This window comes from Spermophilus citellus (genome assembly GCF_964194105.1).
Source record: "Spermophilus citellus genome assembly, chromosome: 14".
Classification (NCBI taxonomy): domain Eukaryota; kingdom Metazoa; phylum Chordata; class Mammalia; order Rodentia; family Sciuridae; genus Spermophilus; species Spermophilus citellus.
The window spans coordinates 45,407,772-45,422,351 of record NC_138194.1 but is presented as its reverse complement, the minus strand read 5'-3'; the positions used below and the strand labels follow the sequence as shown (position 1 = coordinate 45,422,351).

The 14,580-nt window shown below is 35.0% G+C and overlaps 1 protein-coding gene across 22 annotated transcripts in view; it reads left to right on the top strand.

Annotated features, from left to right (window-relative positions):
• Nucleotides 1-14,580, top strand: part of STAU2 (staufen double-stranded RNA binding protein 2) — a 333,473-nt gene that overhangs the window by 228,962 nt on the left and 89,931 nt on the right. For 20 of the 22 annotated variants that reach the window (XM_081266105.1, XM_081266100.1, XM_081266093.1 and 17 more), the window contains one exon: nt 9,278-9,391. The exons of 1 other annotated variant lie outside the window; for it this stretch is intronic. In XM_081266105.1, coding sequence (XP_081122231.1) covers nt 9,278-9,391 — 114 coding nt within the window. Of the gene's footprint in view, nt 1-2,730; nt 2,851-9,277; nt 9,392-14,580 lie in introns of those variants that run through there. One more of the 22 variants, XR_014018766.1, reaches the window with a different exon arrangement.

Sequence of the window (14,580 nt, the reverse complement as noted above, 5' to 3'; positions counted from 1 at the left end):
GATGTTCTGTTGAATTCTGGACATTTTGAGTGCTGTATACCTAAAAGCTCAGTTTTAGCAAGCCTCTTCTGACGTGGCACCAACTAGGAGTTTATGTTTTCCACTTAGTTTCGGCTGACATCTGGTGGAGGAGAGGGACTTTATTACAACTGGATGGAGGTGAAAATCCTCACCCTCCATTTTGCCTCTCTTTTTAGCACCTTGGCAAGGAGAGGTAGGGTACTTCAGTGTCACTAGGTGGAGGTGCACCAGGATTCATTAGGATTAAAAACTCTTGATTATCCATGGTCCTGTCTCTTTTACCACACTAGCAGGGGAATTGGGTTGCCTTATTGAAGTCTGCTGAGGGTACAAATATAGGGCTCCCCATTTGGCCTTTGTTATTGGCATTAGGAATGGCTCTCTTCATTTTTTCTTTTTTTTTGCCATGTGATTGAAATTACTGTCTAAAAGTTTTCTATCTTGCTAGCTTATTTCTTCTATGATCCTTTGGTTAGAGCAGGCTTTCTTAGGGCTTTTTGTTTTGTTTTGTTTTTATTGACACCCATTGGCATTTCCAGATTATTGGGTTCTCTTAATCCAGGATATTTAAAACAAAAAGAAAACTTAGGAATTCACCACTGTGTTTTTCCTTGAGTCGTGAAACCCCTAGGTGGTCTTCCTCCTCCTTTCCACTTTTCTGCATTCTCTTATGTTTATGCATAACATCAAGAGCTATTACCTTTACTTGTACTTAGCAGGAAGAATAAGAAAAAAGTAAATCTATTTCATCTTGCCTGGTAGCAGAAGTCATACATGGTCTTTTTGTAAGAATGTAACTGTTTTAAATACAAGTGTGTATTGTATATTTCTAAACGATGTAATTCCTGAGTAGAAAGGTTAAAATTTTGCAAGTAAATGGATGGATCTGGAGATTATGCTAAGCAAAATAAACCAATCTCCCAAAACCAAAGGCCGAATGATCTCTCTGATATGTGGATGCTAACAGGACAAGAAGTGGTAGGAGAATAGAAGTTCATTGGATTAGACAAAGAGGAATAAAGGGAAAGGAGGGAGGACAGGAATAGGAAAGACAGTAGAATGAATCTGACATAACTTTCCTGTGTATATATGAAAACAGCACAGTGAATCTCCACATCACAACCACAAGATTGGGATCCTAATTAGAATAAGATGTACACCATGTTTGTATAAATATGTCAAAATATATTCTATATATAAAAGAACAAATAAAAATATAATTAAATACATTATTAATTAAGCCAGTATGTAATGAAAAGATTGGTAATATCTTGTCTTTTATACCATTTTTTTGAAGTGATACCCAATACAATTGAATTCTAGTATTTGGGAAGTGATAGACTTGGCCCTATTGAGAGAGGAGTTTTCATTAGTTTAACTTTAAAGATACGTTGACTGTCTATACAACTGTAGTTTTCTTTTGACCTTGAGAAAGACTTTTCCTTATTAAAAAGTTATTTTCTTTAAAAACCCTTTAGATTTTCATGTGGCTTGTCTTACACATAAATGAATGTATGTGGGTTTATAACAACATAAGTATGCACTACAGAAGAAGGCAACTCCTTTCTGGTAAATAAAAGTAACTATTAAAAATCAGTGCTCACAATACATCTTTTGTTGCTATTTACTACATGATTTTTATCTGTGACTTGCACTACAGATAAATCTTTATATATTAATGCCAGATTTTGAAAACCAAACATAAATATGTAATTTTCAAAGTTTATTCCAAACACAGAATTTCTAAATGATAGAAAAGATAACTGCCAGTTGTGTTTCAGTCTGTTATGTGATTTCATTTATTCATTTACTCCTGTCCCTTAGGAGGTGTTAATGTGATAAGAATGAGTGAAAGAGATTACTCATCAACTAAAAGACTAGTATGTGGCTGAGCATGTTAGTTGTATGTGTACATTTTTGTTACAAATGATGCAGTGTTAGTTTGTTAGATATGAAATTGAGTAAAAAATCTTTAGAGGAAGTCAGTAACAGACATTATCCATGTAAATATTCTTAAAGTTATATGTGTTGTCATCTTTTATTATTTTGGGATGGTATAGTAATAGAATATCTAATATTTATTTTAATAAACACTGTGAACCAGTCACATGTCTAAATACGGCTCATGGATAAACTAATCTTATTTATTATAAACTAATTACTTACATATAAATATAATGTAGACTTGTCATATTGACTGTGGTTGACCCAAATAAGATAATTCATATGTGATCTAAAAAGAAAATAGTTAATAAATATTTAAGATGCACTCATTCTACTTATTTAGGTCAATATTTATGAAACAAATCTATTTCATACCTTGCTAAGAACATGCTATTTATGTTAACAAAACTTAGTTCTTTTATGCAGCTGGTATGCAGACTCTGCAAGAATCAAGCATGTTTTGAGTATCCTAAGGTTTATTGTTAAAGCTTCCCCTTCTTAGATCATTGCTGTCTTTACTCTTGTGGGTGGGGCTCCTGTGCAGTAGCCAAGATGGCTCCTGTGGCTCTGCTACGTGCTACTGAGAAGTAGGCCCCAGGTTAATGAACCTCAGGTGTGCTAATCAAACCTGTGCTGTCTTAATACAGTGACTGTGGAGTGTATCACATATGAATATGTAGGCCTTTATCTTTCCTTTATGATCTAAGGAGCAGCTTTCTTTAAATGTGAGTCTTTTCCACACTCTCCTCATTTTTGTCCCCACAGGAGGTGGCCAGTACAGACATCTGACAGACAGGCAGTTAACCAGTTCTCTGCTGAGATTAGTAAAGTATTTAGTAGTCCTGCAACATCAAGGACCTTCAGCTCTGCAGGAAACAGTTTGGGGTGAGATAAAGAGCAATTTTCATTTGCATAGTCCCTCATATTTTCAAATGGGTATGAAAAATTCACATACCTAGCTTTTTATATAAGATATTGTAAGACTAGTAGTATTTTGTTTCTTACATTATATGAAGAGTTGAAATAATTTTTATAAAGGTAATCTTTAGACTGGCAAGATAAATGTCAGAATGTATAAGTATCATATCTCATCTGGGTTTATTGGAGTGCAAATCATACTAGAAAATTTATTTTAAAATCACTATAGGTTTGCAAATTTCAAATGAATCCAGGTTATTTAATTGACATATTAATTTATGACTCACCTTTTAGTGGAATTATTTTTATAAGTTCATAAGAAACAAAATGTCAATACATAGCTGTTGACTAGTGTTATAAATCCAGAACAAATAGTACAACATTCACTGCTAACATTTTAAAATATTAAAAACACAAAGTGTTAAGATTTGTAAACAGTAAATCTTAAATATAGGGAGATGACTTTTGTAATCTTCTAAAATTGTCTTTATTCATTTATTTCATCAAAATCAAGGTCCTATCTAAGACATTGTATACTGGATTTTGTAGGGTCACAGTTGTGGAAACACACTGCTTTTGTCCTAGCATTTGTCCTAGCATTTCTATTTTTATTTCCAAGAAGAAAATATATACCTGAAGAGAACCATATCAAACTTGTTTTCATTGGTCAAGTATGCAAAACATGATACTTTCGTAAGGCTTTTTTATTACACATTATGTTTTATTTAATTTAAAATTGAGTCCTTGAGTAATAGTTTCCATGTACTTTTTCACATATTTCTTATCCAGTTTATTGGGAAATCTCAATGCAATCGGAGGAAAATATGAAGTGATTTTATATTTCTTTAGTCACTGCTTTCCTCTATGCTTTATCAAATCTCTTATTCATGTTCATTTGTACTATTTTTGGCAAGTCCTTTAGTTTGTCAGTTACCTTTAGTTTTAAAAAATCTAGTTCAAGGGCTGGGAATGTAACTCAGTAGTACAGGGCTTGTCTTAGCATGAGATCCTGAGTTTGATTCCCAGCACCAAATTAATTAATTAATTAATTAAATTTTTTAAAAAATTAGTCCAGTTCAGTGCAAAACTACAAGTCATATCCTTCCATTGCAAGTTATTCATTTTGGCTCAGTAGACTTAATGGCTCTCTTCCTCTCATTCTCTCACTCCCACATCTTTGTGTTGGTCATTGGTGAGATGGGGGCATGGTCTGGTTCTTAGACACTTTCTTCCACAATTTACTTCTATTTCATGACCTTACTCTTAGGGTCTTAGAAAGCTCAGATTGGGACTAGGGTAAGGGGAGGTGGCACTTTTTAGTGTAGTTTCATCCCCTGCTGGTTTCCACATGGATGATGTCTATGGTTTTCTTTAGGTAGTGCTCAGGTTTTCCCAGTTCCCTTGGTCCTAAGGGGCAACTGTTTCCTTTGGGCTTTACTAATGGTTTGTGCCCCTAGTCCCCTCTGTTGGTGGGTTTCACTGTTGGTGGGTTTCAATCTTCTGCTAAGATTCTCTTATCATTTCCTGCAAGGGCCATGAAAATCTGGGATGAGCATGTCTTGCTCCATCATTTTTGTTTTTCAAGTATGCTATGTGCCTTGAGACTCCTTCAGCATGTGCTCAAATACATCCAAGCCTTGTTGCTGCATTTTCATGTGCTTCCAGACTGCCAGGGACATAACTTAAACTGAGAAGGGCCTGTAGGTTCAATTCTTAGCAAGCCTCTCACCAGGGAATGAAATGTCAGTATTGCTTTTGTATAGGTATTCCCACTGTCTGTCAACTAATCTCTTAGAGCTACCTCATTCACTGAAAATACTCTATTCCTCATAAGGCTGACAAATCCAGATGATTTCCTCCCATTAACCTACTGTTGCTGTTCTTATGTGGATTCTTTGTGGTTGGACCAGTTATGCTAACTTTTATAAAGAGAGTAAGGGAAGGAAATTAAGGTTAAGTCCTAAATGTTGGCAGCTTTCTGGAGATTCTTTTTTGATTGGCTTATGAGTCTTGGTGTCAGTTTGGGGGCATAGGAAACATCTTGTCAGAATTAGGTTTCTTTTGAATGATAAAAGGCCCAGTGACATAAACAGAGTAGAGGTTGAATTTTGCATATGTAAAAGCCCATAGCTTAGAGTCTAAGGCAGGTATGATGCTGTTCCATGAAGTCCTCAAGGACTGTGTTCTTCCTCAGGGTCCATGATGGCAATATTAACACTCTAAGCGCAGGCTGGCAAAAATAGGTAAAGGAGATCAAAAAGCATACAACTGAAATCTATTTTTAAAAGTTTCCAGGAAACTGCCAGAAAATTCTTTCAGTTACAGTCTCCTTGGACATCTGGTCAGTCATAGCTACAGGAACCTTGAGAAGTATAGTCTTTACTCTGAGCATCTAGTTGCCCAGCTAAGAATTACTATGGGAGAATACTGGAGGACACAGCAATAGAGATGTGACATCGTTGGAACTGTGATAACTTGCACCTTTATATTTATCTTTCACACATGAATTGCATGGGTCCATAGTATTTATTAGGTAATTGGCTCATGGTGGCTTGTATATTGTTAGGAGAAAAGTTAAATCTTTCAGTTATGACATCCAAACCACTGAGGAAAACCAAGTTTGAAGCCTATCTTTTCAACTATAATTGTCTTTTTGTTTTTTTTGATTTTCATTTCTTTAGGATAAAGAATAGAAATGCAATAAGTCAGCTCACATACAAGAGTGTCAACTGTGTTTTTAGGAGAGTGTCATATCTTTCATATATACTATCAATTGGAATTGAATAGGTGATTATGTTTTATTAAATTTATAAAGAGCATGTTTTATAATAGCACTATATCAGACATAATATTTTAACTATACCGTAAATGCTTGCAAACTGTAGCTGTTATAGTGTCACCGTTTATTGGCTTTTGCATAAACCTGTTATGTGATAAGTTACATTTTTTCCCATCATACCTAGCTGACACATAGTAAACAACACTTCCACATTTTTTTAACTGCTGAACATAGACTGAGCTTTTAATTTGCTCAGGAGTTATAGTACAGTGAATTAGAACTGTTGTCAAATCTTTTTCTCTAAGGTTAACTAAGGAAAAAATGTTTTTATAACAAAATCTTTATAGTACTTTGGAAACAAGGCTTTTATATTGACTTGATTTGAGCCCTATGCTACTTTTATAGATTCCCAAGAGAAAAATTTCCCCACCTCCAGGGAAAATGATGGCCATTCTTAACAACCCTACTGGTTTAAAACAGTTGAATTATTAAACTATTAGACCAGGATTCATATTGCTATAATTTTCAGTCAGATTCTTATTATACATGACAAAATTAATGTGGGCCATATTCTGTAATAAAGGTATATGGGTGTCTGAACATTATGCAACTATTAGAATAAAATCTCAGACAAGGAACTTATGTTAATTTTCTTGCTTAGAAATTCAAACTTCTCATCTAAACCTTTACTCTAAGTATGTACACGTTAACAAATTGAACAAGTTATGACTAATAAAACCAGTTTTCCCTCTAATATAATTGGTAGGAATCCCATTCCATTTTATAGACAAATTTTTATTAATTTATCACAAAAGCAATACTCTTATTACCTTGTTGGCTTACAGTTTAAAAAACAGAACTTTTTTGAAAGTAGATAAATGGAAAGATGAAAATTTTCTTTTTTTTTCAGTTTTTTCCCCTTTATTTTTTTTTATTGGTTGTTCAAAACATTACATAGTTCTTGATATATCATATTTCACACTTTGATTCAAGTGGGTTATGAACTCCCATTTTTACCCCGTATACAGATTGCAGAGTCACATCAGTTACACTTCCACTGATTTACATATTGACATACTCATGTCTGTTGTATTCTGCTGCCTTTCCTATCCTCTACTATCCCCCCTCCCCTTCTCTTCCCTCCCCTCTTCTCTCTCTACCCCCTCTACTGTAATTCATTTCTCCCCCTTGTATTATTTTTCCCTTTCCCCTCACTTCCTCTTGTATGTAATTTTGTATAACCCTAAGGGTCTCCTTCCATTTCCAAGCAATTTCCCTTCTCTCTCCCTGTCCCTCCCACCTCTCATCCCTGTTTAATGTTAGTCATCTTCTCATGCTCTTCTTCCCTACTCTGTTCTTAGTTACTCTCCTTATATCAAAGAAGACATTTGGCATTTGTTTTTTAGGGATTGGCTAGCTTCACTTAGCATAATCTGCTCTAATGCCATCCATTTCCGTCCAAATTCTATAATTTTGTCATTTTTTAATGCAGAGTAATACTCCATTGTGTATAAATGCCACATTTTTTTTATCCATTCGTCTATTGAAGGGCATCTAGGTTGCTTCCACAGTCTTGCCATTGTGAATTGTACTGCTATGAATATCGATGTAGCAGTGTCCCTGTAGCATGCTGTTTTTAGGTCTTTAGGGAATAGACCCAGAAGGGGAATAGCTGGATCAAATGGTGGTTCCATTCCCAGCTTTCCAAGAAATCTCCATACTGCTTTCCAAATTGGTTGCACCAATTTGCAGTCCCACCAACAATGTACAAGTGTACCCTTTTCCCCACATCCTCGCCAGCACTTGTTGTTGTTTGACTTCATGATGGCTGCCAATCTTACTGGAGTGAGATGATATCTTAGGGTGGTTTTGATTTGCATTTCTCTGACTGCTAGCGATGGTGAGCATTTTTTCATGTATTTGTTGATTGATTGTATGTCCTCCTCTGAGAAGTGTCTGTTTAGGTCCTTGGCCCATTTGTTGATTGGGATATTTGTTATCTTATTGTCTTAACATCATCAAAATGGCGATATTACCAAAAGTTCTCTATAGGTTTAATGCAATGCCAATCAAAATCCCAATGGCATTTCTTGTAGAAATAGAGAAAGCAATCATGAAATTCATATGGAAAAATAAAAGACCCAGAATAGCAAAAACAATGCTAAGCAGGAAGTGTGAATCAGGTGGTATAGCGATACCAGACTTCAAACTATACTACAGAGCAATAGTAACAAAAACAGCATGGTATTGGTACCAAAACAGGCGGGTGGACCAATGGTACAGAATAGAGGACACAGAAACCAACCCACAAAACTACAACTTTCTTATATTTGATAAAGGGGCTAAAAGCATGCAATGGAGGAAGGATAGCATCTTCAACAAATGGTGCTGGGAAAACTGGAAATCCATATGCAACAAAATGAAACTGAATCCCTTTCTCTCGCCATGCACAAAAGTTAACTCAAAATGGATCAAGGAGCTTGATATCAAACCAGAGACAAGGCATCTGATAGAAGAAAAAGTTGGCTACGACCTACATACTGTGGGGTCGGGCTCCAAATTCCTCAATAGGACACCCATAGCACAAGAATTAATATCTAGAATCAACAAATGGGACTTGCTCAAACTAAAAAGTTTTTTCTCAGCAAAAGAAACAATAAGAGAGGTAAATAGGGAGCCTACATCATGGGAACAAATCTTTACTCCTCACACTTCAGATAGAGCCCTAATATCCAGAGTATATAAAGAACTCAAAAAATTAGACAATAAGAAAATTTTCTTAATATGAAACTGGACCTATACTTTCCTCTATCACATATGCCTTACCTCTGATATGGATTGTCTTACATGTGGTTTTAATAATGGTTAGTTATATTTAGCTAAAAGAAAAATAATATTCTTGTAACTTTATTTTAGTCTGCACTTTATAAATCATTTCAATTTAATTCAATTTGATTATAATGTCAAAATTTCAAACAGAACATGTATAGTGACAAACACATATATTCACTGATTTTGAAGGGGCTATAATGTAGAAAGAGAAGAATTGTCACTCCCAATTAAACAGCAATCACATACACGTGGAGTCAAAGATGAGGGAAAATTCAGGTTGGCAAAATTCCATTAGAATCAAATGGACTTTGACTAATGCTTACAAACTTGAGTCCTTTATACATTATGCATCCTGAAAAGCTGGACCTTAAAGATAGATGTAGCATTTAGTTGTGCATTTTTATACTAGCCATAATAAAAAGGCATTTCTTAAACTCCCTTAAATCCTCAAAAAGACTTAACCCATTAAATCCCAAGTTTTCCATTTTGTGAACATACTAAATATTCAAATATTATTTCAAAGTTACCGTAAGTGGCATATTTTTTGCTCAATTTAAAGTTTTTATAGGTGTTCTAATCTGGGACAGTGGGACAAAATGGGTTAAAATGGAATTGATTTTCCATAGAAAATTGGAGGGTTCATAGGTTATAAGTATTTGAGGTGTGCTCTGCATAAATTATTTGAATTTTTTTTTTAAATCTAGAAGCTTTGAAAAAGGACCTTTTACATCTGACTCCCTCATAAAAAATGGTGTTCAGCAGATTGCGTGTGTTCTATTATAGGTTCACTACTGTGATAAACAAAGTGGCAAAGAATTTGTGACCTGTCTGACCTTAGCCCCTGTGCAGATGACTTTCCATGCTATTGGAAGCTCCGTTGAAGCCAGCCATAACCAGGTATAATATGCCACTGCCATCTTGCTGCATTATGGCCCCGCTGAAAAATTGGAGGCCAGCAGAATGGAAGCTTATATGCACACATATAGCTTTGCTTTCCGTCATATATTTATTATTTACTAGCGCCATTTGCTAGATGTTTGAAAATCAAAATAGTTTGTGTTGGGAAATATATTGTAGGGGATTTAAATGATTTTAGACTTTTTTGTTTGCAGCTCATTATAAATATAGAATTATCTTACAACAAATAATTTCCCTCTATATTCTTTTACTCTTTAATAAAAACATAAGAGAGTATAGATAATACTGGAGTCTCATGCTCATTTGGTTCTGTTAGAGAAGAGTTTTGTATAATATTCACCATGTGTATAAAGTTCAGAAACATCAATTTAGTCCCATAATTTGGGATATTACTGAAGTGAAGTTCCAATGTTGTTTTAAAGTTTTATTTCTGAAATCAAACTGAAAATCTGAAAGTATATTGTTTCTAAATAAACACATTCCTTTAGTTTACATAGCTGCTTGAGAACATCCTGTTTACAAGATAGCATGTATTTTCAATGAAAATAATCATCACATTAGACTATACTAATTACCTAGGTCATATAATTTCTAACTTGGATCCAGAGTAAATAGACATAACACAGTTTTACTATATGACTAACCCGCCATGCTTTCTAAATTAACAATGTACAGAACAAGCATAACATACTTTCATATCCATTTTTTGCTAAATTTCAGGACTTCTAGTAGTCTTCTGACTAATCATTTTTCTTCTGAGTAGTGCCTCTTGCATGGAGGGAATAAAAGAACATAATAGTGCATTTTCTCAAAGTCATGATTTATCATTGTCCAACTAAAAACAAAACTCCATTAAAGGCAGGCCTACCAGTGCACAATGTCTCTGACATTGTGGGTTTCCAGTCATTATTTCTTGATTAGTGGGGAGATAATGTGTGTTCAGAAAAGAGCAACTAATTTGTGGCCAGAAAATCTGACTTTTAGGATTAATTATGGCAAAAGTTAGGTGTGTTACCTGGATGGATTCTATCACTTTGTTGTACTTGGCTTCCTAGAATGTTAAATGAGGGAGTTAGATTAAATGACATAAGATGCATCCCATTGCTCACATTTTATGATTCTGTGATTGATATTACTGCTCCTGTTTAAATGAACCTAACCAAAAATAAATAGTGTAGCATGTTGATCTAGAAAATAGCTAGAGAACATGCCAGTGCTTTTCATTATTTTTATTACATTGATGTTTGCCTGAGCACAAAAGACAGTACAGTAAGGATCTGAGGGGTAAAACTTAAACTCACTGACAGAAAGTAATAAATTTCTTATATAAATTTCTTATATAAATTTCTTATAAGTTATATACAACTGTAATTTAGCTATAGATGTGTGCTAAGGATACATAGTGAGAATGTTAGACATGTTTTCTGCTCTCATGGAACTTAGTCTAGTATATTCACCCCTTTGAATATTTGACAAGTATAGCTACCACCCTATCTATCTCTGTCTCCACTCATGGCAGAAACAAATGGCTTGAGCAGCTTGGGGTATCCATTCTGCAAAAGTCTTTTCTGAAGCAGAGGAAAGAATTGAAAGAGTGCATCAATATACCACACATCTGAAAGGTAGCATGTTACTATTAAAAAGCCCTGGACTGGGAATGGAGACTAGGATCAAATTCAACTCTGCCATAAATTAGTTGTGGATATTCTCTCTTCACCTCTTTGGAACTTGGCTTCTTCACGTGTAATATGATGAGGCTACTTTAGGTTTGTGCCAAATCCAGGGCTGCTATCAGCTCATGAGGCATCTTTACAAATTAGAAAAACAGTGCTTCTTCCTCAAGGCAATTTACTGATGTCCAAAGGAACTTTTTTTGTAATAGACCCACAATACCTACAGTGTAAGCAGTGCTTCCTTGACAATCTATACAACTGTACGTAGTGGTCTTACACTTTATCTGGAATGTCAATTTTACTTAATGGTAAGTAAATAAAGACATTTTTAGTTAAAGCAAGAATAATTTGTTACAGATAACAAATTTTCATGGAGTTTTGAGATTTTAAAAAAATGAACTTTCAGGAGATGTGTTGATAATAGTCAAATGATGAATGAATACATGACTGGATCTCTGACAGAAATGATCATCATGTGCATTGAAAACCACTTTGGTGGCTTCAGAGTTGTACAGTGGGGGATATTGGTGTGATCAATGGTCCTCATTTGTACTTAGATAGGTTCCTTCATGACGGAAGACACAAAAGTAAACCTCTACTCCACAACCTCTGGCTTTTCCACATCATGTTGCCACATTACCTGCTCCCCATCCTGAAGTTCTAACTGATCAAAAGTTACTCTTTTGATATACCAACAAGATAGACTTGGTCTCATAATGTGGAAAGGAGGAACCACTAAATACTTTTTCAACAATTGATTTTTCAATATGATTGAATGGGAAAACATGTTAAAGCAAGAAAAGTTATGATAATTTAAAAATATATTTCTGAATTCATTTGAGTCTCTGTCTCCAAAGGGATTGAGTTGATTCAAATGAAATTGGTCTTCTAAGAAAAAAAGTATATATAAGATTTAGAGGCCTTATGAAACTCAAATGCTCTTAACTATTTAGAAAATGAAATGGAGACATGAAAGAGCTCTCTCATTTTGAGCCTTTATGGTTTATCTTCTTGTTTTTGTAAATTTAACTCAAGGAATTCAGTGCAGTCGAGACTGAATATATTATTCAGTGCATTCACTCACTGTATTAAAGAGTAACAAGGAAGGGATTATTAAATGAAATTTCTCTATCAAATACAAGTATGCTAAATGCTCAGGGGAAAGATTCAGTACCATCTGTATCCTAAAGATACTCAAATTTGTAGAGCTCTTAATTTTCCATCTCCCCTTATCAAACTTGCTGTTCCCTCCTCCTTTGTCTTTTCCTTTCCCCCTTTCTGGTAAATGACCCCACCTACCCTGTTGCCGGGACATCTTTGAAACCATCCTCCACTCCTCTGTCCCCCAGCATGCTACACAGTCCCAGCAGCTCTTTCTTTTTTTTTTAAAAGAGAGAGAGAGAGAGAGAGAGAATTTTTAATATTTATTTTTTTTAGTTTTCGGCGGACACAACATCTTTGTTTGTATGTGGTGCTGAGGACCGAACCCGGGCTGCACGCATGCCAGGCGAGTGCGCTACCTCTTGAGCCATATCCCCAGCACCCCCAGCAGCTCTTTCTGTAATTCACTATCAGCTATTTTCCCAGGTCCTCAATTGTTTCCATACTAGCTTAAGTCACTGTTATTTTAAACACAAGAAACTGCAGTATCCTCTATAAAGTAGCTTCATTTTTGTTCTACTTTTTTCCCATTATTGTCTTTTGTACAATAGGCAGAATTATTTTTAAGTTAATCATACTACTCAACTGCTCAAAACCTTCAAAAGGTTTCCCTTCATACCTACTATTAAAAGGCAAAATTTTAAACATAGCATACAAGCCTTTCTGTGGTTTGACCCCCCTCCTCTTTTTCAGTCTCAGTTCCTGCCCCTCTCCTGCTCACTGACTGTGTCCCAGTCTCATGGGCCTTGTGGCTAGTTACATGATGGTAGGTGAAAGAAACCACTCAAAGACTACATATCGAAGATTCCATTTATATGAATTCTTGAGAAGGCAAAACTATAGAAGTAGGAGACAGCTGAGTGGTTTCCCGGGACTGAGGATGTGGAGAGGGATTGAGTAGAAGATGTTCTGAAGGAATTTTTCAGAATGGTGGAAACAGACCGTATTATAATTGTGGTGGTAGAAGTATTTCTATACATTTTCCTGACTCACAGAACTGTTCTCCAAAAAGGGTAAATATTACTGTTTGTAGATAATGCCTGAATAAACATATTTTTAAAGAAAAAAAGCCAGGTTTATTGTTTTATCAGTTACTTATACAGTACTGACCCTAAGGAAATGTAGGAGGATGACATCTTCTTGCCTCTTCATACTCTGATATGTTGATTCCACTTTGGAATGCCTAGCTTAGAGCCCCTCTGAATGCTAGCACCTAGTAAGACCTGCTTCAGACTTCCTAGAATGATAACTATTATGAGTCAGAGCTTCTAAATGAGAAACTCTGAATTCTCATTTAGACAGTCATTCAGGCTGTAGGTTCCCCATGTTGTCTGGGTGGGAATGCTCTACATTTTTCCTATGCATCATAAATGGGTGATATTAGAAATTCACATTCCTTTACAATGTTTAGTTGTCCAGAACAAAAACAAAGTTTAAATTTCCAGATACTTATTTCTACAATAAATGTGTATTAGCTTTATTGAACAGGGTTGTCAGTATTTCACTATACACTGGAGCATACAAAAATAAGGAGATTCTAACCTTTGTCCTTGGTGAGCCAGTTGTCTTGTGACAGTCACTAATATGGCAGTATGTAAAAATGTGGATGTGTAACCGACGTGATTCTGCAATCTGCATCTGGGGTAAAATTGGGAGTTCATAACCCACTTCTATCTAATGTATGAAATATGATATGTCAAGAGCTTTGTAATGTTGTGAACAACCAATAAAAAAATAAAGTAAAAAAAATTAAAAGTAAAATAAAAATTATAGATCATATAGTGACTTCAAGGACATCCTTATAAGTAAGTTGAATAAAAAACACATTCAGCTATTGAGGGATCTGCTTAATATTTTTTAGTGTAGCCTATTAAAGTTATATTGGTTAGTGTATGTTATTAAAGCGTAATTCTTAGTAATAGGTTTTGAAGTCTCATAGCTTCATACAATTCACCAAGTATGTTATTCCTTTACTTTCTCTTTCTGGCTGATACCCTTTCTGCACCTTCCCTCATCACAATGAGATGTTACTGAGTATCTTTTCCTATCTCCTCTAATTATATCAGTCACCTTCTAGTTATAGCCCCAAAGTCAGAACCTTCCCTCCCTTTGTTTTCTTTTTATTCATCTTCATTCAGATTGCACCATCAATCTCCAGTCTCACAAAGATTGGGTAAAAATGCTTTACCTTAGTTTCTAGATAATAGTTTTACTGCTCTCTATCATACTGTGTTCAGATTAGCTCTGACATTCTTGCTTCACATAAATAAAAGAATGAGTTAATAAATCAATCACTTAACCAAGCACAAACTAACTTTAAGTACCTTAAGTGTA